This window comes from Bubalus kerabau, chromosome 5 (assembly GCF_029407905.1).
Source record: "Bubalus kerabau isolate K-KA32 ecotype Philippines breed swamp buffalo chromosome 5, PCC_UOA_SB_1v2, whole genome shotgun sequence".
Classification (NCBI taxonomy): Eukaryota; Metazoa; Chordata; class Mammalia; order Artiodactyla; family Bovidae; genus Bubalus; species Bubalus kerabau.
Genome location: NC_073628.1, coordinates 73,172,445 through 73,196,133, shown reverse-complemented (window position 1 = coordinate 73,196,133; position 23,689 = coordinate 73,172,445). Strand labels below are relative to the sequence as shown.

The following is a 23,689-nucleotide window of genomic DNA, read 5'->3' as shown; positions in this document are numbered from 1 at the left end:
CTTAGTCTGATTCAGCAACACTGGCCTTTCTGACTGTTCCTTACACACCGTCTGTACTTTCCCTTCCTCGCTGCCTTTGCCATGACTGCTGTCTGCCTGGATTGCTATGCCCCCAGACATTCTCATGACTTATATCACTAAGGTCTTTGCTCTAATGTCACCTAATGACATTTTCTTCCTATGGCTCTCCTGTCTAATCTGAATTACTGTGTGCCAACTAAAACCCACACTCCTTTTGATTTTCTCATCATGCACCCTTTTTTACTCTTCACCTGAGCACTGAGTGCCACCTGGTAGGATATGTGGCTTCTGTTTGTTCATCACTGGGTCCCTCTGTTTACATAAGTTCCATAGGGTCAGGGGCCATGTCTGTTGAACTCAGTGTTGTTAACCCTGCATACAAAGGACACTACTTTGCTCATAATAGAGGCTCAATAAGTGTTTACTGAATAAATTAGTGAATTATGGATGAAATCAGAACTCTTCCAACAGACTGATGAGACATGGATTCTACTTCTTCCATTCTCATCACTGTCATTCATTAGCTTCATAGTTCATAAGCCAGCTCTCCCACATTGGAGAGTATATAAAAGTCAGACACCATATCAGGTTATGTGTAAATGGAAGCTAAAAATGAACCCTGATAGTTGTTTTCATCATTTTGATTCTTTATCCTCCTTCAGCAATGGCTTTGAGTAATCCTTGGTTATTAAGAATTTATAGTACAGTAATCAGAATGTCCCCCAAAATTGCATTGTAGTAGTACTTAAATTATGCTAAGGGAAGTACAGACTAGTCCAATATAATAATAACAATAGCTAACAATTAATAATTACCAGGACCTCAAAAAAAGTGATTTATTTACATTTCTTTGATCTTCACAACCATCCTGAAAAGGCAAAGTGTTACCCCCATTTTAAAGACAAGAAACATAAGCTCAGAGTTGTCTGGTGATTTTCCTAAAGGCATTGAGCTGTGCTTGATTTGCTTTAGAGTTTCTGACAAGCTTTAGAACACACTCTGATATGACAGGTTCATTCAAATTACACCTATTAGAAAAATTAATAACCAGAATCTTGTTTGTTTTTTAATTTAATTTTTAATAGAATAGGCTTCACTTATTTCTGTTAGGCCTTCTAGGACTATCCAGATAGATTTCCCTGATAGGTTTTATCAAGCTGGTATCCTGAATTCAGGAATAATTTGCCAGGTTCAACTAGACTAGAAAACATCTGTATCCCAACTTGTAACATATTTGAATAAAGGCAGCATCACTGTGAGAAGGGGCAATTGACTGTGTGCAACACATGGAGAAAGAAGGTTAGTTTTTACATTTTCATAAATAACAATTAAGACTGAAATGTGCTACTTTCATTGTAGAAAAATAAAATTTTTAATAAACCTTCCTCAGGAAAAAAAAAATTGATTGTCTTTGTGATCATGGTATGATTAAAGAGACAATGGTCACATCAGTGGAAGAAATAAAAGATCTGGACTCCTTCACTGTTCAACTGCTTGATTGTTGAGCAGAGTTAAATTTAAAAAGGTATTTTAATATTTGCTTCACTAAATCCCCTCCATGTTTTAAATTAGAGGAACAGAAGTACAGGTGCGGATGTGCTGTGTGTTCATTTGTCTTGCTCTTTGGGGGCTGGCTTTTAAGATGGAAATATTCATGTAATTGTGTTGAAATGAACAATGAGGAAGTACAGTAGTTCAGGAATGAAAATGTTAAATTAAATGGACCATGTTTAACATTGTTGTTGATCCTGAGGAACAGTTTTTCCAGTATATGGAGCATTTCGATTCCATCCAGCATATGTTCTCCACAGTTTTCTCTGCTCTAATTCATCTGTGTTTTTCGACAGCTCCAGATGGCGTGCTGCCTCCGAGGCTTTCATCTGCCACTCCAACCAGTCTTCAGGTTGTCTGGTCTACACCAGCTCGGAACAACGCCCCCGGCTCTCCCAGATACCAACTCCAGATGAGGCCTGGCCACTCCACCCATGGGTTTCTAGAGTGAGCATTCTACTTGTCCATCCTTGTGTCATCTGGGTTATACAGTTTTGCCATTCATTCACTTTACGTTAACTTTGTAACAATAGGTAGGTCAGTTCTCATTTGCAACAAATAAAGTCCCCCTTTTAAAAGATCCAATAAACACACACACACACACACACACACACAAACACCCCAACCAGTACCGTAGGAGATAATTATTTGCTTTGCCAAATAATTATCTTATTTGCTTAAAATAAGATTACTTCAGCCTTTGCATGAACACATGTATATGCCAAAAGCAAGTGTATACCAGAACCCCACAAAAACTGCTGCCTAATTATGGCTACAAAATTATAATACTTATTCCACAAATTCCATGTGTCAGTCTCAAGATTAGAATTTACTCCATATTAATAAAATTTCCATTTCATATAAATGGAATTATACAAACCCTTAGCCAAATAGCTACTTATTTTAAAAGAGATATCATGTGAAGACAGAAAATTGCAGAACTGAGAGGTACATTGACACCCCCTGAAAATTCTTTACAATAAAAATTTACTTTTGTTAAAATTTCTTTGAATGTCTCAGCCTTCCTAATTTTAGGATTTCATTCTTCATATAGGCTATTTTCCAATCCTTCTGCATCGTTAAACTACGAAGTGAGAGATCTCCAACCATACACAGAGTATGAATTTCGGTTGGTTGCCTCCAATGGATTTGGCAGTGCCCATAGCTCTTGGATTCCGTTCATCACTGCAGAGGACAGTAAGTGGTCTGAAAAACACACAGCTGAATATCTTCTGCCATAGCACATCTTAAAGTCTTTAATTTTTTCCAAAACAAAGAAATAAGCCTCCTGTATTCTCTTGATATTGAGTGACAGTAATCTTTTCCAGGACCAGGGTGGTCAGAGTCTCCAGAAAGAAGAAAAATGTGGATTTAGAGGGTTGGAGAGTTAGGCCTACTGACAGGAAGACATAATTCACAGTAAATTATGATATGGCCCCATGCAGTCCTTCAGGGTAAATGTAGGTGTCCTGAAAGGAAAATGTTATCCTTGTCTATTCTATGGCCAAGTATTGCGAGTGTTCTCTGCAGAAGAACATGAAATATGGACCCTACTTCATAAGGATGCTTAGAGGTCATTAGAGATTGGGATTGTCTTATTCAACCAATACAGGAAATTTTCTAGATTTTTATGGAAGACTTACATTTGCATATATATATTTTTTTAACTAGGTTATATAGAGAAAAGAAATACATGGTTATCATATTGAGTTTTATACAGATTGCCTCTTGAAAAAGCATATATATGGAAGTATAACTTTTTAGAAAAGTTAGAAATTAAATCAAGCTATACAGAGTGAAGGAGGACACTGTATCTTTGAACAATGAGGTTTTTAGGGTTAATCTTGTCAAGTCTTTTAATCAGAAGCTTCTTCAAAGATGTTGCTCTGTTGGCCAATTGCCATTCTAGCTCTATATTCAATCAGGACCCAAGTGACTTTCAAAAGGCTGGATATTAATCTCAAAAGGCACAGTATATGAAACAATATCAATTGTATATGAGATAGATTCTTTTATGTCTACAATATCCTTAATTATATTATTTTAGTGAGAATAAGACCTTAAATGAGATAGAATCAGAACTATATGCCTTCCTTAATGCTTACTTAAACACACACACACACACACACACACACATGAGCAATAATATATAATACTTCCTTCATTTCTCCCAAATTGTAATTACTCCCAGGGAACAGGCTGGGTACTTCACAAGGACACATCCAGGCTGGGTACTTCACAAGGACACATCAAGGGTACCATTTAGTAAATTATCAGCACAGTGCAGTAAACGACACCCACGGTCCAAAAAGCATCAGCGCACCACTCAACGTACCTACACCTCTTTTAGTGAGAACATTACATGCACTCTGGCAAATCTGACAATATGAACACCAACTGTATACAGATGTCTGAACCAGAGAGCTCACAACCAAACTAGATTTCTGAAGAAACATTTCTTTTTTAAATCAAATGAAAAAAATATTTGTACTATCCTTAGCGCATTCTTGATGGCATGTGATGGAGGTTAACTAAAAATAATTTGCCCACTGCAGAGGTGATGACATCATAGAACTCCACACTAGAAGAGGAGAGACATGACTCCTTTTTGGCACCCACCATTTCTGTTTCGATAAATTCTGTTCCGATAGAGAGGGGACAGCACTTGTATTTCCTCCGTGGTGATCGTTATTGAATAGGCGCCAGATTCTTCTACCTACAGGCAGGAAGTTAGTGCATAAAGTCCCAGACATTGTAAAGACCTAATTAGCACAGCGCCCTCTGTTGAGCAAACTTCTCTCCTGCCTCATCTTTTCATGAAACAGGTTTTACAGACAGGTTTGACAGTGTTTAGAATTTTCATGCACGGAGGCTTGGCCATCTCTGTGGCTTGTAGGGCCTGAGATCAAAGTGAATAGTGTTACCCTTCATCTTCCTTCATTAAGAATTAGTAGCAATTGATTGTATAGCAGGTCCTAACTCATGAAACCCAATCATGATTTTCATTGAAATCCTTTCTCTGAAACAATGACCTCTTCCTTCTTCTGCTTCAACTGTGATGTCACATACACCAGCAAAGGACTAAAGGTCGGCCCGTTTGCCCCTCCAGGTTAACTTACCAGGCATGCTCACCCCTGAGACATAATGACAGTGTCCTATATATTTCGGGTGTCAGTGGAGATGGATACCATCTCTGAAAGGAAGTGCAATTGAGTTGACAAAGACTGAGGGATTGGCACTTGGCACAAGCAGTTTTTCTGTCAAGGCTTCAAAGCCTTGATTATAAAACTACCCATGCGGACAGCTCCATGCCAGGATCACACTTCGTACTTGGTCCTAACCAGCAACTCCCATTCAGCAAAGTGCAATTTCCAATGTAGAAATGCTACATATCAGCTTACAGAATGAAACAGTGAAGTCCTCTCATACCCACATTTAAATTTCATACTATCAGTAGGCACCTTTCCACATCAGCCAAAGCCCCCAAACTTTCCAGCGCCAAAGAAAGGTCACCAGTAGCAATATTTTTCATATGATACTGTGGTAGTGTGATTTCATCAAGTCTGTGATACAGCTGAAAGCAGAAAGAGAAACCTAAGCAGAAAATGACCTAGAGCTAGAGAAACAAATGCTTGCATGCTAAAACAGGTTCTCAGAGATGGAGAAAGAGGTGTGAAGAATTTTAATAGATTTTTTTTTCAAATAATTTGTCATTTACATCAGTGGGCCACCAATATCCAGTTCCATGCATTTTTAAAAATCTAGTGTGCTTATGCCAAATAATAATAATGCACATTTCCTATGAATATTTTAAATCCAGTTAAACTTGTGTTAATAAAAGATGTTTGTTCCAGCCAACTTGGTCAGTATAGTGTTCGACTATTTGTAACCAGATAAATACAAACAACGCATGATTTTTTTTTTTACATGCTGCTGGCAGTCTAAGTACCCAACATGCCTGCAGTCTACAAAAACGCATTAAGATTGTGATAGATTTAGAAGCATGGGATTAATAACATGAAGACACTTACCTATCAGCTGAAACTTTTTGATATCTATTAATAAGAAATAGTTATCTCTTCTGATTGTATTATTTGTCCCTCTCTCGAGTATCTGCAATTGTTTCCTGTACAGGATAGGCTGTAAAAATGGAAGTTGGCTGGAAGGGAAAATTTCCTCCAACTTCAGTTTAACTGTGCATGCCTTCTTCTGCCTACAAAAATGTAGGCAGATTTTTGTAAAATCATGAGATAACTCACTTTTTAAAAATATGGATTCCCTAGACTAGTAAAATTCAGCTTTCTCTCAGGGTTTATTGGCTACCAAGATCAAAATATGAAATATCTCTTTATTTGAATCATTTTAATAATGAACTTGTATACACAAACAGGTCAATCAGATGAAAATGAGATTCTTTTCTAAAAATCACTTCTCTACCTCTAAAACAAAACAAAACAGAAAAGACAAATTTCTTCCAGAGTTGACCATTTAGTTGTCATATATTTTTTAAAGATGAAAAATTGAATGACTTTGCTAAATTTATAGTTTAAAACTCTACATATATATTTTTAACCATTCATCTAAGATGCATTATTAAGTAAAATTTGTGGGATTTGGCTAGTTTATTCTATAGATTTACTTAGATGATTTTTTCATGTGTTCATTATTTTGCTAACAGACTCATTGTTCATGATCTTTGACTGAAATCTGCTAAAAAATAGAAAGATATATCTTATTATGAACAGTGAGATTTTCAGTACTATTAACATACTGTATCTACTTATTATATTAGTTCTTATTGTTATTTTTTTCCCACACTTTCAGTGCGCTGTGAACAAAGGATGTAGTGTCTGGATCCTATTTTACTTTTCTCATTAGCATTTTTGAGCAGGTTTCCCCTCTCATTCATCTTTAAGATTCTCATAGCAATTTACAAAGCAATAGTCTTTCTTCTGAAGTAAAAAAGACCCTGTGACATTCATTGAAATCTATATCTAACAGAACACTTTTCTGCCTTGTTTGTTGTCCAACAAAATTCTACTCATCCCTCAAGTCCCAGTTCAAATGGTACATTCTCTGTGAAGCCTTCCCTCCTCATTTCTACCTTAGGATTTTGGTTTATATCTACTTGTGCAACGTCAATATCTCTTTCTGAATTGTAATTTCTTAGGACCTAGGATTCTGTCTCATCTGTCTTTGTAGATCCAGTGCTTGGTGGTGGATCTGATATAGAACTGCTAAGTCACTTCAGTCGTGTCCGACTCTGTGTGACCCCATAGACGGCAGCTCACGAGGCTCCCCCATCCCTGGGATTCTCCAGGCAAGAACACTGGAGTGGGTTGCCATTTTATTCTTCACTGATATAGAACAAGTGCCCCAAATTGTTAAACTACTGATTAAAAAGAGTTTCATATAAACAAATCCATGAAACTCCTGACTTCCCTGGCGGCTCAGATGGTAAACTGTCTGCCTACAATGCCTACAATGTGGGAGACCCGTGTTCAATCCCTGGGTCAGGAAGATCTCCTGGAGAAGGAAAGGGAAACCCACTTCAGTATTCTTGCCTGGAAAATCCCATGGATGGTGGAACCTGGTAGGCTACAGTCCATGGGGTTGCAGAGTCGGATATGACTGAGCGATTTCACTTTCACTTTTATGAAAACTTAAGCAAGCAAATCTTAACTGGGTACCTACCATGCTGGAAGGACTGAAAGTTACAAGGATGAATAGGAAAGTTCTTGACTTGAGTGGTCCACAGTCTGCTGGGAAGACATAATAAAACAATAGAGTACTGTGATTGAAGATAAGGGCAAGCTCAGAGGAAAGCTTCTCCCAACAACACCAGGTGTCAGGAAAGCCTTCCCAGGGGAGAATACAAGGAGGGGAAATAAGAATGATTTCTATTTGGGGATCACATCAATATCAGATTTCCAGTTTACTTCCTCGCCATTGGTCCAGGCGAGGAAAGCTATTGCTGTAGGAGGTTCCCACTGACACAGGAGATAGGGCAGCTTGTAGAATTCTCTGCCTGTGATGTCAGCCTCTGAATATGAGACAAGAAGGGTGAGGATGAGAGGCAAGATGTTAGAGAAGGAAATCCCAAAGGTGATCCTCATTCTTTGCATTGGTCAGAGGCAGCCTGCTGGCTGTCCCTGTGATTCTGTCTTGACCGGGATAATGAATGTTCTAATCAGAAAGGTCTCTGCTAGCCCAAAACCATGTGCTACTTCAAAAGGGAGACAGATATATACAAAGAGAATTCCAAAAGGAACACGTATTTTCTTCTTATTCTCACAAACTGTAATGGATAGAATACTGAGTCCTGGTGACAGAGAGGGGAAGTAAAGCTTTGGTATGAAATGTGATCAGTTGATCATTTTATTGTACTTCTAGAGGGGGATTTTCCAATCATTTAATAAGTGTCTTTGTGCCTTTAAGAGTACTTAAATTTTACAACTAATATTGCATGGGAGAGATCTTTTTATTAGCGTGTTTTAGAATTTAAAGTCAGTCTGCATTTTAAGAGTTTTCTATGTGAGAGAAAAACAGAAACGTTTGTAAATGAGGGTGGCACATATTTATATCGTTAGGTTTTATTTTATTTAATGAAGAACTGTGAGCAGTAAGTCTCAGTAGTGCTGCATGATGATTTTACTTTTATATTCCAAACTTATTTCCTAATTGCTTTAAATATTAACTTCTGAATGCTGACATGTTTATCCTTTCAAACAGTGATGTGGTCTCTATTTTACCCACAACAGAAAATCCATGATGCAAAGTAGATCATTCTGCTGATTTTGAGAGCAAAGTGGCTCTGTATGTATGTCCCTACAATAGTTTATTTCCCTGTTGCATAGATTTCCCACCCCCACGAGATTCTTGCATTTCCAGAATTTATAAAACAAATTAGTATCTTTATAGTCTTATTTTTATGTCCTAACATCAAAAACCAAAGTGACCAACAGAAAAATCATTTGAAAGGATGAACCAATTAATGAAAAATTCTATCCATCTGACTTTCATTTCCCTCTTGAATTCTTGAATCTGTTTTGGGCACATTAAGCCCACTGCTCTTCTAAATTTGGAACTTCTAGCTCTTTTAGGACTTTTTTCTTCCTTCATGAATTTTCACATTAAAATATTTCATTCTCTGCCCCAAACTTTCAAGTAAGAATCCACAGCCGTTCACCATACAACATGTCCCCATTCTGGAAGACAAAACACTCTTCCTAACCTTCCTCTGCTGTCCTGGTCTCAGGAGAAATAGAGAAAACAGTTCCTCAATATCGGTTCACCTACTTGCAGACTATAAATTGTACCCTTTCAATTGAAGCAATCTTGTAGTCTTCAGATGTTCCTTTTATTAAGCAACGATGCCCTGTTACACAGCCCTTTTCCTATTTTATCAGTTGTCTGGAAGCTGAATATTCACATACTTGCCAAATGGCAGTGCCCATATGTAATATTTGTTTGGGGATACAATGCTCTTACCTCTGTATCATCACAAGATTAATTATTCTTTATCTTTAATTTATTGGTCCTATTACTTAAGTCTTTTATTATAAGCTGTCAAAAAAACTCCTTTTGGGAAGTAGTTGGGGTATCAATAATAAATTGATAAAAGAATTCATGATTAAAGAGGGAATGGAATCCATCACTCCACTCTTCTGCTAACATTTTCTCAATGAATAGCAAGAGACTGTACAAACAATTAGTACAGAGCATACTGCTATGTATAATTATACATCCATGTATTTGCCACCTTGGTTTTTAATTCTCTGGCAGATTTAGAGGATATTCATTTATAGAGTTAGTGTTACTGAAAAAGAGCTTTTAAGCCAAGTGAGTTTTTAGTTAAAATGGCAAAAGTTCCTTCAAGGCAGCAATGAGGAAACATTAGGAAAACTGAGTGATTGTGGGTAACTCTAGTAGCAAACGGGTTGTAGAAGACCCATGAAAACCACTTAAAAAACAGTTATATACACACAACAGATGTGTCATTGCAACTGTTTATTCTTTCAAATCATTTATACACACACACACACACACGCACCCATCCTTCCCAACATACACACCTGAGTATAAAAATAAATAAGCAGACCCCTCTGTGAACAATCTTGTTACTCTCTTTTAGGCTGGGGCTGAACTTTTGAAGCTGATGAGCGAAATCGTTTCCCATAAAAGATAATTTCATTTGCCAAAATGAAACTACTTTCCGTTATTAATGCTATAATGAAACAGCCTGAAATATGAATCAGTGATCTGAACAGAAAGGATGCTCCCGTTCCCCGCTCCAGGAGGGGAGTTCTCTAAACAATTACACCCATGGAAAGGGCTGTACGGTTGTATTTTCATCACTCGCCAGCTGAGCTGTGTGGCTGTCATACTTCCAGTCTCCCCTCCAGTGACAGCCGCATTGACAACATGTTATACTCCACATTGATTTTACAGTTAAGGAGCTGATTGTGATATATAGGGATTTTAAGAATTCAGCTGAGAGGCTGACTTTTGCCTTTTATCATTCCATTAAAATTTTATAACCATCTTTTTCATGTCATTTCATCCATGAATTCTTACTTTAGAAAGTGATAGCTACTGCTGTGAGCATAACTTTTCTCATGTTCAGAGCTTTTTATTGTATTAGCAAACTACCCCAATTATAGTTATTACTCATGTTTTACATAATTGTGGTGACCCTTTCAACCATGCAGTGGCACGCCAGTTGATTTGTATATAGAATTAGATGATTCGGCTTATCATTTTAAAGCACGAAATTGAAAGCGTGCCAGGAGTCCGGTTTTAACACTTCCTTAGCCAAAGGAGCTAATTAAGCTGCTTTCAGCATCCTCTCCTGAGTCGCCTACTTTAAGGACCCTTCCTGCCACAAGAGCTGGGAGCCTACTCAGCTAGAGCGGGAAGCTAATAAAATGTATTCTGGCTTTTAAGGGGGAAAATATCATGCAATTGAAATTGAACATCTCTTCTTGCCCAAGATAAGAGATCATCTTTAAGGAAAGGCTGTGCTCTGTAGGGGCTTGAAGTACCAGTTCATCTCATTATCCTGGATGTTTCCCTGATAACGCTATCATCATAGTCAAGAGAAATAAAAGGTTTATCCTCATCATAACAGAGAACAAACTGCATCATTGTTACTTTTCCCTGAAGAAGCTCACAGTTTGATAATGCACATATGATGAATAATTATGCAAGACCCCTGTGAAAACCCTAATAGAAAAATATTCTGATTTTTAAGTGTATATTACTCTTTTTTGAACAGGGAAGGGTGAGTTAGGGTTAGACTTGAAAGGCTCGATTCTCCACCATTGATTTTATGGACCCCAATCTCAGAGGATTTCGTTTTACAAAACAACATTGATATCTTACAAGACTTGCGCTTGCTTTTCTTTAGGAAAGAGCCAAATCTGGATGACAAGTATAAATAAGAAAGGATCTGTATTCCTATTTTGATATAATAATTGCTACCGCTGCTGTGTACCAGAGAGCAAAAGTAAGAAATGTCACAGTGGTTTGACGAAAGCTTCAGAATGAAAGCTAACAACAGACTAAAATGAAAAATGTGATCCATCTCAGGATCATTGTACTTTTAGGATTTTTCTCTTCAAATAGGATGCATTACCAAATTGTCAGAAATGGCTTGATTTCAGGGTTAGTGCAGTGTAACAGCTTTCCTCTCTAAAAGTAATTATGATTCTGCCGTCAGTCCAGTTGGTGACAAATATGTGAATCATGTTGTGTAAAAATATGCTCCTATCTACCAGCTACGATTGTGGTCCTTGACTCGGCAAAGCTGTGGTTGCATTTCGAATTTAAACCTTGGTTATAACACTGAATCGCACACACACACACTCACATCATCAGTGCTGTTTTAAACAATTACTAAATCCAAGTCTATCTTTTTTAAAGATTTTTCCATAAAATCTAATGTTCACAGAAAAATCTCATAAATGTTCAAATTGCTGTGGGCAGAAAAGGGGGATATAGGATTTTTCTTGATCTGTTGTAGCAATTTATAGATTTCAGGCCGTGGTTTATAAGAATGCTAAATGTTCTGGAATTACAGCTGTTACTGATCAGTGATTGAGCCAGATTTGTGTTATTGCACCATGTTCTTGCTTGTACCTAGAGAGCAGTAAAGCCTCAATATAATAAAAAGCACCTGCATTTTAAATGAAATTTCAATTGAAAAACTTAACAGCCCTTCAAATTGCAGAATTTAACGCAGCCCAGTAAAGCTTAAATAACACTTTGCCTCCGCAGGCTGAGGGGTTTGCATTCAAGGTGACTTGAGTGTGTCGCATGGTGAAATTATTTACAATTAAGGAATTTCTCTGGAGGGCTGCAGGATATTTGCTGCTCCACAACACCTAGGCGGGCATATGGCGGGCCTTTTTCAGTATTCATGGAGCCTCCTGAACCTTTATGATAATTGAATCAGTTAGAGTGCTGAGTGGAGCAAGCATTAAACCTGTTAACCTAAAGGTCAGATCTGTGCATTGTTTATTTATCAGTAGGTGAAAGAGCTAAATCGGCAGCTTCTGTCACAGTCACAGTAAAAAATCACCTATAATATTAACAGGGAGGAGATAAATTGCAAAACATGGATTAGAATGATAAACAGACCCGGGGATAATATGGAATATATAATGAGCGATGCTGCAGGATTTTACTGGGCTATAAAATATGCAGGTTTGTTATGATAATGTTATTGATTATAATGAGTTACCAGAGTTCCAGAAAAATGGGGCGTAAGTTTGAACTTTGGTTACAGCTGCCCTCTGTGTCTTTCTCTCCTAAGGTCTTTATTTCAGAAGAGTCTTCCTGATGTTGGGGAATCCTTTAATCAAAAGAAATGATTTAATAAAGTTATCTTACGGGAGCAAATGGCAATTGAATTCAATAATGTTCAACAAGTACATCTTACGCATTTAAGAGGAAAGCAGTCACGAGCCTTGTCTTTATGACACTTGGCCGCTTACTCAATGGCCTTTACCATGTGTCCAGTTTCATATTCTGGAGGAGAGTGATCACTCATGTTAGTTCTGTTCTGAGGTGTGGGAAGTTTCCAAGAGGTATCACTACTTACTTTCTACTTTATAGAACCTGGACCTGTAGACCCTCCAATTATCCTGGACAAGAAGTCAAGAATGATGTTGGTCACCTGGCAGCATCCTTTAAAGTGCAATGGGCTCATTACCCATTATAACATTTACCAGCATGGCCACCTCAGCTTGAAAACGTCTGGAAATGTCACTAATGGCACAGTGACCCATTTACGCCCACATACGGCCTACACGTTTCAAGTAGAAGCTTGTACTTCAAAAGGGTGTTCCCTGTCAGCAGATTCCCAGACCGTTTGGACACTCCCAGATGCGCCAGAAGGTATCCTGAGTCCAGAGTTGTTCTCTGATACCCCAACATCCGTGATCATATCTTGGCAACCTCCCACCCATCCCAATGGCCTGGTGGAGAACTCCACAATCCAGAGAAGAGTCCAAGGGAAGGAGGCAGTTACCACCCTGGTGACTCTCCCAGGAAGTCATCCCAGGAGGTTTATCGACACGACTTCTGCTCTTAGCCCGTGGACAAAGTATGAGTATCGAGTACTAATGAGCACTGCTGATGGAGGGACAAACAGCAGTGATTGGGCAGAAGTGACCACGAGACCCTCGCGACCTGCTGGGGTGCAGCCCCCCGAGGTGGATGTGTTAGGACCCGATGCAGCCAAGGTAAGAAGCTAAGCGTCTGTCTCCTCTGCAGACTAGGAATGTACCCTGCATTGACTCCGTGTTAAACAGAGCCATCTACTGACAAAATGCACACATGTGTTGTTTTAGGCATTCACTGGAGAAACTGGGTTTTTGGCCTTTGGCCCAAACTCTCTCAAATTTGATGTCAGTTTTTCATTTCTCCCTGTATCCCCTTAATTATATTGTTGAGACGCTTCCATTTGCCTCACACACCTGAAATCCTTTGAATGCCACCCTGGGATGCTTAGCTTAACCACCACGTCAGATCTAAATAGATCAGAAAATGAGAAGAGGTGGGGAAATGCGGGGGAAGGGATTAGCGTATTAACAAAAGTTCCAATTACCAATATTCTGATTTTTTTTTTAATGATCAAAGAATCAAGAGGATGGGGGAAAGAAAGAAAAATAGCAGATTACGGGGCTATTTAGGAACTGTTCAATTATTCACTTCATTCTGCTGGGAATGAACTCTAGAGGCTAGGATAACTACCATTGTTTTGGCTTGCATACAAACTTCATTCAAGGGAAATTAGTGTAACCAAACAGGAGGGAGTTTTGTAGCTTAGAAGCCTCTTTTGTGTAAATACACACATGCTTCCATGGATTCAGGCTTGTACTACTGCCAAAAGCATTGGTGCAGCAGCTTGCTCACCAGAGCACAAAACAAAGGACATTTGCATAACAGCAAAGTTCATCTGTTGAAATTATTACTTGAATCTCTGTTGTGTGTTCTCTCGTGCCTACGAAAAGCAAACACTGGGTGATGCTAAATAGTGTAAATCGTTGAAAAAATTTAATGGAACCTACATACTAAAATCTGTGTTTCAAAGTCTGCCTTCATTAGCTTCCGCATGAGATTGGTCAAAGCAACACAGCTTCTTGATAGAACTATCTCAAATGTATAGAATTCTGTAGATAAAACATCAAAAGGAAATCAATTTGAAGGACATGATGTATGGTGTTTACTATATGAATTGGGCAATCTTAAGAATTGTTCTTCATTCAAAGGAAAAGCAGAACAAACCAAAGGAAAACCCCAAACAAACCTAGAGTTATTAATCATTCCAGAAATGACTTTTCTTTTTAATCCTAAGGGAATTTTGCAAAACTTCGGTAGCAGTACCAATCAATATGATGTGACATAAGCACAGTCCTTTACAAAGGCACAGCTAGGTAATGGACATTTTTTCTGGATTCTTTCTAACAAAGATTTAATAGCTAGGCAAATCCGAAAGATGACACATATTTTCAGAAAAGTAATAGCTCAGTGCATACTTCTATGTGATTCAGCATTTATAAATGATGATCAAAAGTATTCAAAGTAAGTTGCCTGGCTTTTTCATTCATCCCTTTTTTTCCTTCCTCTTTTGATTTTGTAACCTCATCCAGAAATTAAACAATGTGCATGGCTTGTCAACCTGCTAAAGTACGATTTAGTTTGGTTTGAGAGCAGAATCTCACAGACACTCACCAGGCCTGGAATCTAAAAGTCTCTAAGAAGGTGCTTAGAATATACAGACAATGTATATGTGATCATTTTTTTAAAAAATTCATACCTTTTACTAATCCTTACTTTATAACTAGAAAATCAAAAATTATCAATGAAGAGAGTCATCAGGATTATTTAGCTGAATCTAGTATTGTACTATGTATTTAAATAATATTAAAACAACATATTTATGCTTCAGAATTATTTGCTCACCTTCAGAAAGGTTCAGAAAGATCTTCAGATGGCCAGAATCGTGTTCTAATGACACCACTTATCTGATAAACAGAGGCAGTGTGACAGAAGTACAGTGATTTCTTTTTATAGAAGATAAGATTTGAAAATTAAAATTGCAGATGGATAAAATCTGAGGAACAGAAGCATGGTCTTTAATATGTTGGGTAAAAGGTTCATTCAATATTTATCATATGGAGTCATTCCAAATATTATGATGGGGAAAATTGTCAATAATATTATTGACAATAATAATAATAATTCAGTTCTACCAACATTTATTGAACATCTATACATCTTAATGAGTGCCTCTTTTAGGCACTGAGGACACGGTAAAGACCAAGACTAAATCTCTACCTTCATGGAGTTTACATTTTACACAAAACAATATAATTAAATAAAATGCTCAGAAATGGAAAAAACTTGGGGGAGAAACAAATCAGGTTAAGAGGAATAAAGACTACCAGTTGATCGATTGAGAGATAATACAGGAACTGGACTGGTATTGCACTCTAGTTCTTAGCATTTTGCACCATCTGGTCTTTTCACCACCACTCCCCCTATAAGAACTTGCAGTCTGATAGGGAAAACAAGGAAACTTCACATACTTAGGCCAACTGGAAAATAACCTAAAGTAACATCTTTGTAAGTGTAAAAAGATGAGCTATGACTTATCGATATGAGCCTTAAGAAGAGAAAGTTGCATAAACAACAAGGTCCTACATAGGGAATTATATTCAATATCCTATAATAATAATGGAAAATAATATGAAAAAGAATATATATATATATGAATAACTGAATCACTTTGCTATATAGCAGAAATTAGCACAACATTGCAAATCAACTATACTTCAATAAAATAAATTTTAAAAAAGAAAAAGGGGAAACTTGCACATCATATTATTAATATCTTATTTGATTATAAGAAAAACAACATATAATGTCAAAGAGGTTGTGTTATCTGAAAAAGTGAAAGCCACACACTTTGATGTTGTATTTATTCATTTAAGAAAATGCATTTCATTGTATAAAGTTGGTAAAAATACCAAAACCTGTAAAAGAGAGTTTAATAAAGCTCTAATTTAGAATTATGCTATAGATCCAAAACTTTTAAATAAAATAAAATATTAGCAAATTGAACAAGGATACTTATTCTTAGCCCAGTCTCAGCCCGTTATATCGATCTTCATAAAAACTCTTATTCATAAAGTTCTTTTTTTCTTTGTTTTAATTTGAAGGATAATTGCAGTAGTGTTGGTTTCTGCCATAGATCGCCATGGATGAGTTGTAGGTATACATGTGTTCCCTTCCTCTTAAGCTTCCTTCCCACCACGCATCCCAGCCCACCCCTCTAGGTTGTCACAGAGCCCCAACTTGAGCTCCCTGAGACATATAGCAAATTCCCGCTGGCTATCTATTTTATATATGTTAGCTTTATGTAGTTTTAAAATGTGATTAGATGAAGTTAAAGAAATTAGAAGTAAATTACAATGTTTGTGTGTTACTTTCTTCAAGTCTGAAGCCAATCAACTAAACCACCTTCATAAATTTTTGTTTACAACCAGGATCATGCAAGCGCCTTAATTGTTTAGGGCCACACTTCAGAGATCTGATTGAGTGGTGAAAGTCAATAGTTCCTTAAACACCTACCCACCTGTCCTATCTTATTCAAATATATAGTAAATAAACAGAGAAATGGAAATCCAAGCAATTAAGAACCACACAAATGAAAGAAACTATTGTGGTCAACAAAGCATCTCTGAAATAAACATTTTATTCTAAGCCATAAATGACACTTTATTTTAAAAATTTCAGTGTAAAAGTCTTGTTTTAGAGAACATCTTTTGCTTATTAAGCCAGGAACATGGTTCTTAGTCTGACTTTTTAGGGCTGCAGGAATATTTTATAATCCTTCATATGAGCAATAGATAAATAAAAGGCCAGGGGAAATTAAACTGAAAGTTTTAATCTCACATATTTTGGCCACACTGTAATAAATGTAGTCTTAAGCACTGGAAAGAATAGAATCCAATATTTCACTAACTGGCTCCTTAAAAAGCTTGGTCACATTTATTTTTAGTAATAGCTCCAGGATGTTTTCAAGAGGATGATCAAATTAGATACCATTTCTGTTAGCCTACTCACTATAATGACAATGGCCTTCTCCACCTTGCTCTAAATTCCTTCTAAAAATTTTCTGTGGAAGTAGACTCATGTCTTCTAACTCAATACTGTCAAAAAGATATATCTTCCTAAGCCTTTAACTTTTTAAGTGAGAAAAATAGCTAATTTCTGGATGCAAACATTTATAGTAGAGAACATAGGGATTTTTTAGCTCTTCAAATGACTGTCTTTGGAGTCATTACATCATATCTCTTAATCTCTGCAGGTTGATATCTTATTCAGATTTTTATTTTTTGAATGTTTTCTTAGCCTCAATAACCGAGTTCCAAATCAATTCACTCTCAGCTCAACTGCGAACACAGACTACTTCTGAAGGTTGAATTCTTTCAAGGACTGCCACGCCTTGACCTGAGCTCTCAGAATATTCTAGTTCCAGAGGCAAGTGGCATTCCACATGTGAGTCAGGTAGAACTGAGCTGTGATAACCCTTCCATTTTGTATTTGCAAGTACCAGGAAGCCCTGTAAGTTTGACCTTGACTCATTTCTCAAGCCCACAAAGAACACTGTACCACCAAAATAAATAGAACCCTATGTCTGCTTTATAAACTTTGCTTAATTTAGGCCTCTTTGATCTCGCCTCCATACAGGCAAATCCTCTATGCTTGTAAGGAACACATCTAAAACTTGTCTTCACCAGCACATTTTGGAACTCTCTTCTCCTAGAAGTTTTTAAAGTCAGCAATGACTTCAAGCCATGTAGTAAAATTTCAGTAGATGCCAAGTCCTTGTTAATTATAAATTAGGACTGTAATCATCAAGCAGCTGCCCAAATGACATGTTGTTTAGTCACTCAGTCACGTCCAACTGTTGGTGACCCGTGGACTGTAGCCCACCAGGCTTCCCTGTCCTTCACTACCTCCCAGAGCTTACCCAAGACTCAATCATGCCCATTGATATGGTGATTCCGTCCAACCATCTCATTCTCTGTTGCCCCCTTCTTCTCCTGCTCTCAATCTATTTTGTCTCCAACAATTAGTAAGAGTACCCTACGAAAATCTCAGGTTAGATTGCTCCTGGAGGAAACTTTTTTCCTTTAAGACAGAAAATTTTAGTTCATCCTTCTCTGTTCTAATTGCTCGATTACACATTTCAGACTTTGAATTTGTATAGAACTATAAGTGAGGGTATCAATATCTCACTTTGTGGAAAACTTGTTTAAATTATCAAAATAGCTGTATGCTAAGGAAAATATAATGCCATCAGCCATGACTGCAATTACTTGTTAAACTCCATCTCTGAGTATTTGGCATTAAATAACTGTACAATTTAGGCTCTGTTCTCATGAAGCTTACAGCCTATTTGGGAGATGAAATATACACTCTAAAATTTAAAGAACACTGCAAGGCAAGAAAAAAAGAGATGAAGCAGGATGGCATATAAATAATGGATTTTTAATGACCTATGTGTATTTTTCTAGGGTCTTTTCCCCCTATAAGAGCATGAGTGGGTTAGCACAATCCCCTTACAATATTTAGTCAGAGAAGAAAAAGAACATTAAACATTATTAGAAAACATTGTTGTTTCTTTCTTCTGACGTTCATGTCTATGACTTAAACAGGATCGTTTTTTGCTTGCTTTTTTAAAGCTCTCCACACGTCTCCTCTTTGCGAAAAGGATATGTTGTTATTGCTTTACTTGCTACATTATGCGCTAGAGAGATTCAGAAGCTCAATTTCACGTTCTCAGAAAAGGCAAAGGATAATTTCTGCACTCGCATCACCACCATCCAAAAAAAGAATAGTGACAGATTTAGAATACACACTTATAATGCAAAACAAGGAATTCTGATATTTCGTCTAATTGAGTTATAAAGAAGGACACTCTCAAATCCTGCTGCCGCCGCACTGATGCATGTGGATGTGTGAATTCTCTCCATGTGTGTGCTCTGCCTCTTTCCGGACACCCACGGTGGAGATGAATCACTGAGGTGTGTATTAGTCTGACAGTCTTAGAAAGTCTCCAGACTAACAGCCCAACCCAGGAAACAGCATCTCATTTAGTTCCTGGTGTACTGCTAATTGATCTGAAAACTCTTCATTACTGTCTAGTGTAAAGGGCTAAGTCAAAAGTGGGTATTTCTACAGTGACTTAGCTGAAAACGCCGGGCCCTGTGAACCTCCGCAGTTGCTCTGTTCCTATGTTGTCACATTGGTTCTAATTTTTCTTTTATTTCAGGTCACTTGGAAGCCCCCACTCATCCTGAATGGAGACATCCTTAACTACGAGATCCGCATGCCTGACCCTCACATCGCAATCACCAATGTTACTTCTTCTGTGTTAAGTCATGTCGTTACTCATCTGATTCCTTTCACTAATTACTCCGTCACCATTGTGGCTTGCTCAGGGGGTAACGGGTATCTAGGGGGGTGCACAGAGAGCTTCTCTACCCACGTGACCACCCCTCCCGCCCTGCCGCAGGATCTTGGCCCATTGTCCGTGGTTCCACTAAGTGAATCATATGTTGGGATTTCCTGGCAGCCACCATCCAGGCCAAACGGACCTGATTTGAGGTAAGAGACAACGATGATGCTTTTGGATTTTGTTGTGATCTCTCTTTGGGAAGGAAGGGAGGAGGCTCTTCCTCACATATGAATATAGAACTAATTTCTTATTGGATATTCATATTTGTGACTTTTTTTATTGAACTAGAATAGATTTACAATGTTTTGTTAATTTCTGCTGACCACAAAGTGATTAAGTTACACATATGTATACATTCTTTTTTATATGATTTTTCATTGTGGTTTATCACAGGATATTGAATATAGTTCCCTGTGCTATGCAGTAGGCCCTTGTTGTTTATCCAATTTATGTGTAATAGTTTGCATCTGCTAACCTCAGGTTCCCAGTCCTTTCCTCCCCCACACACTCTGTCGGCCTTACTCATATAACTTTCATACAGTTTCATCTTGTGTATCTTGATGCATGGAACCATGAAAAGTTTATCATGGTAAAAATATCATGGTATTGTAGGGACTGAAAATGGCTGAAGGGGCTTCCCAGGTGGTTCAATGGTAAAGAATCTGCCTGCCAGTGCAGAACGACGGGGGTTCAACCCCTGGGTCAGGAACCTGCCCTAGAGAAGGAAATGACAACCCACTCCAATATTCTCGCCTGGAGAGTCCCATGTACAGAGGATGCTGGCGGGCTACAGTCCATGGGATCACAAAAGAGTGAAGACATGACTTAGTGACTAAACAACAACAACAAAAAACCTTGAAACAACAATCAGTATTCTCTAATGATTCTCTACACAATCCGTCTCTTCATTTTCAAAGTATATTCTTACTATATGATAAGCAAGTTTGATGCATGTTCTAAATGACACATTTGCACAAATATACCTCAAAATTCCAAAGCATTAGCCAATAATTCTTTGGTATGTTATTACTGTCTGGAAACTTGTAAAGCATATGGTCAGGAATATAGATGAAAGAAAAGAACTGTGATTCTAAAATGGCTCTATAACAACTTGACATTTAGCCAAGACTATGAAGTCAATTGAAGAAGGCAATGGCACCCCACTCCAGCACTCTTGCCTGGAAAATCCCATGGACGGAGGAGCCTGGTAGGCTTCAGTCCATGGGGTCGCTAAGAGTCGGACAAGACTCAGCGACTTCACTTTCACTTTCCACTTTCATGCATTGGAGAAGGAAATGGCAACCCACTCCAGTGTTCTTGCCTGGAGAATCCCAGGGACGGGGGAGCCTTGTCTATGGGGTCGCACAGAGTCGGACACGATTGAAGCAACTTAGCAGCAGCAGCAGCATGAAGTCAATAATATTCTTATTGTTTATAAAATATTGGTGGTAGAAGTCTTAGGAAGTCACTAACTTTATAAGTTTTTGTGTTTCTACTTTGAAACTGACAATAAAGTTTTGGTAAATCTGACATAGAAGAAATCTAAATGTCATCATTTTACTGATAATAGTAAAATGTAAATGGAGCTAATTGTTCCACTTAGCTACAGAGATGATACTTATGCCAGAAAAAAAAGATTATCAGAAAAAAAGAATATTAAGATGTTTTCTTTATGTTTACACATACATACCACACACTCGTACCATGAGACAACCTGAATTTTGGTAATAATATTAGGTGAGATAATCCTGATGTTTCTGCTTGTCTTTTGCTTCAGATATGAGCTTCTGAGATGTAAAATCCAGCAACCACTTGCATCAAATCCCCCAGAAGATTTAAATATGTGGCACAATATTTATTCAGGAACTCAGCGGTTTTATGAAGATAAGGGTCTTAGCAGGTGAGATTACAAAAACTATAAAAACAAATGCTGGCATTTAGTTTGGGGCATGTTGAATAGTTTAGAGAATGTGAGTGTCTTCATTGTGTGAGCACGTTATCAGTTATGCAATAAAACATGTTGGTTATTATCGGTGGCATTAATCATCGAACTACAACAGTCAGCGTGTTTAATATTTGCCACCTTAACTGCACTCTTAAAATAAGCTTTTTGAAATTGAGTTTGTAGATGTTTGAATCTTACCCTCTTGCCTTTGTCACAGCTCTAATCAACACTGTAAGAGAAAAATCTGGAAATATTGAACATGTACAGAACTGGGGAAAGTTTGGGGCACTTGTAAAATGCTTGCTTATCTAGGAAGTAATTTGTTGTAACTCATTGATTCAATTCACAAAAATTATTTAATTCACAGGCTTGGGACTTGAAAGAATTCAATCTAGAAAGAAACCATTTTTTGAAGAAACCAAAAAATGAGCAAATAGGTAATATCAGTAAAGAGCACCCCATGGGAGAGAAAGGAGGGCCATGTTTGTATTCATCCTCTGCTGGAGAATTAGCTTTGCTAACCTTGGGGGAGTCAGTAAACTTCTCTGGGCTTCAGTCTTGCTGTCCATAAAATGAGATTGGATGGGGTTAAGTGAAGTCTAAATCTTCATGAATCAAGAAATGTAATGAAATTTTAGAGGGTCAGAAGTCACCACGCTGAGGGCGGCATGGAGGGTGCTGAGTTTGATTCGAACCCAGGCAGTGACACAGCCCCAAGTCCTCAGGCTGCCAGGCGGAGGGTGGGCCAAGCTTCTCTCCATCCAGCGGGACCTCAAGTCCTGGAGGTCTCATCCTCCAGACCACCCATAGATATGCCACCCAGAAACCAGTCCAGCAAAGCCAAGAAGATGATGCACCCCTTTCCATGCTGCTGAAGGACTACCAGAATGTCCCTGGAATTGCGAAGGTTGACAATGTTGTGAAAAGACTCCTATCTTTGGAAATGGCCAACAAGAAGGAGATGCTAAAAATCAAGAAAGAGCCGTTGATGAGCAAGGTCATGGAAAACGTGAAGGACACCAGCTCCTTGGAGGCTTGAATTGTTGCCTTGACTGTCAAGATCTGCAGTTATGAAGAACACAGGCAGAAATATTGAAAGGACAAAGCCCACAAGCAGTATCTGCTGATGAGCATTGACAAGAGGCAAAAGATGCTCAGAAACCTCTGTGAGACCAACTATCCTGTCTTTGAGAAGACATGCAAGGAGTTGGGGATTGAGTACATCTTTCCCCCTCCATACCACTGAAAAGTCCACCACCACTAGATGACCAATAAGGCTCTGTGCATTTGGATTTTCCAAGAGGTTCCAAAGCTGAAGAAGCAAAACAGGGCCTTAAAAGCTGCCACTGCAGCAGCCTGGAAACAAGGCCAGAGGAATCCACAGAGCCCTTCTGAAGTCAGACCCGAGGCAATCAAAGAAACCCAATAAATGTTGTTAAAGTAAAAAAAAAAAAAAAAAAAAAAAAGGAAATGTAATGAAATTTCAAAGAATCACAAGTATTATTTTATGAAAACTTTTCAGACTTATTTTTCAATGACTTTTCTATCAGGTTATTTTTCCAGACTCACCAGTGACTAGCTCTGCTCTGAAGTCTGTTTACAATCTGGTCTCCCCGCCCCGCAACCATTTCATCCCTCCCTTCCCTGGCTTCTATGCTTCAGCCAGTTCGTAATGTGTTGGGCACCTCTAACAAGCGGCACCCACCCCTAGACTTCTCCTCACGGCTGCCATTTCCCCTCTGTCTATCATCTTTCAAGTCTTGACCTAGAAGTCTTCTAGGTCACCTCTTCCTGGTCTGAATCAGCTGCTTCTTTAATGTATTTCTATAGCACACCCCTTATATACCCCTATTGTCTTTGCACTGATTTCACTGCTTATGTGGACACCCCATTATATTGTCAGGTCCATCCTGAGCAAGGCCTTGCCTTCAAGACCTCTGTATTGCAATCCTCACCACAGTGCCTGGCACATAGTGGGGGTTCCAGTCAATGCTAAGTGAAAGAATCTGTTTAGTAATATGTAAAGGATTAATTAGTCACTTCCCTGTGCCTTGGGATTCCTGGTGGCTCAAATGGTAAATAATCTGCCCGCAATGCAGGAGACCTGGGTTCAATTCCTAGTCGGGAAGATCCCC

General features: G+C 38.2%; 1 protein-coding gene and 1 pseudogene across 1 annotated transcript in view; both read left to right on the top strand.

Moving 5' to 3' along the window:
* The window catches only part of USH2A (usherin), a 1,013,951-nt gene that overhangs the window by 686,813 nt on the left and 303,449 nt on the right, over window positions 1-23,689 (top strand). The window contains exons 42-46 of the mRNA XM_055581875.1: window positions 1,869-2,019; window positions 2,627-2,769; window positions 12,691-13,319; window positions 19,424-19,758; window positions 21,387-21,509. Of these exons, the coding sequence (XP_055437850.1) occupies window positions 1,869-2,019; window positions 2,627-2,769; window positions 12,691-13,319; window positions 19,424-19,758; window positions 21,387-21,509 (1,381 nt within the window). The remainder of the gene's footprint in view (window positions 1-1,868; window positions 2,020-2,626; window positions 2,770-12,690; window positions 13,320-19,423; window positions 19,759-21,386; window positions 21,510-23,689) is intronic.
* LOC129653497 (28S ribosomal protein S15, mitochondrial-like) lies at window positions 21,559-22,983 on the top strand (annotated as a pseudogene).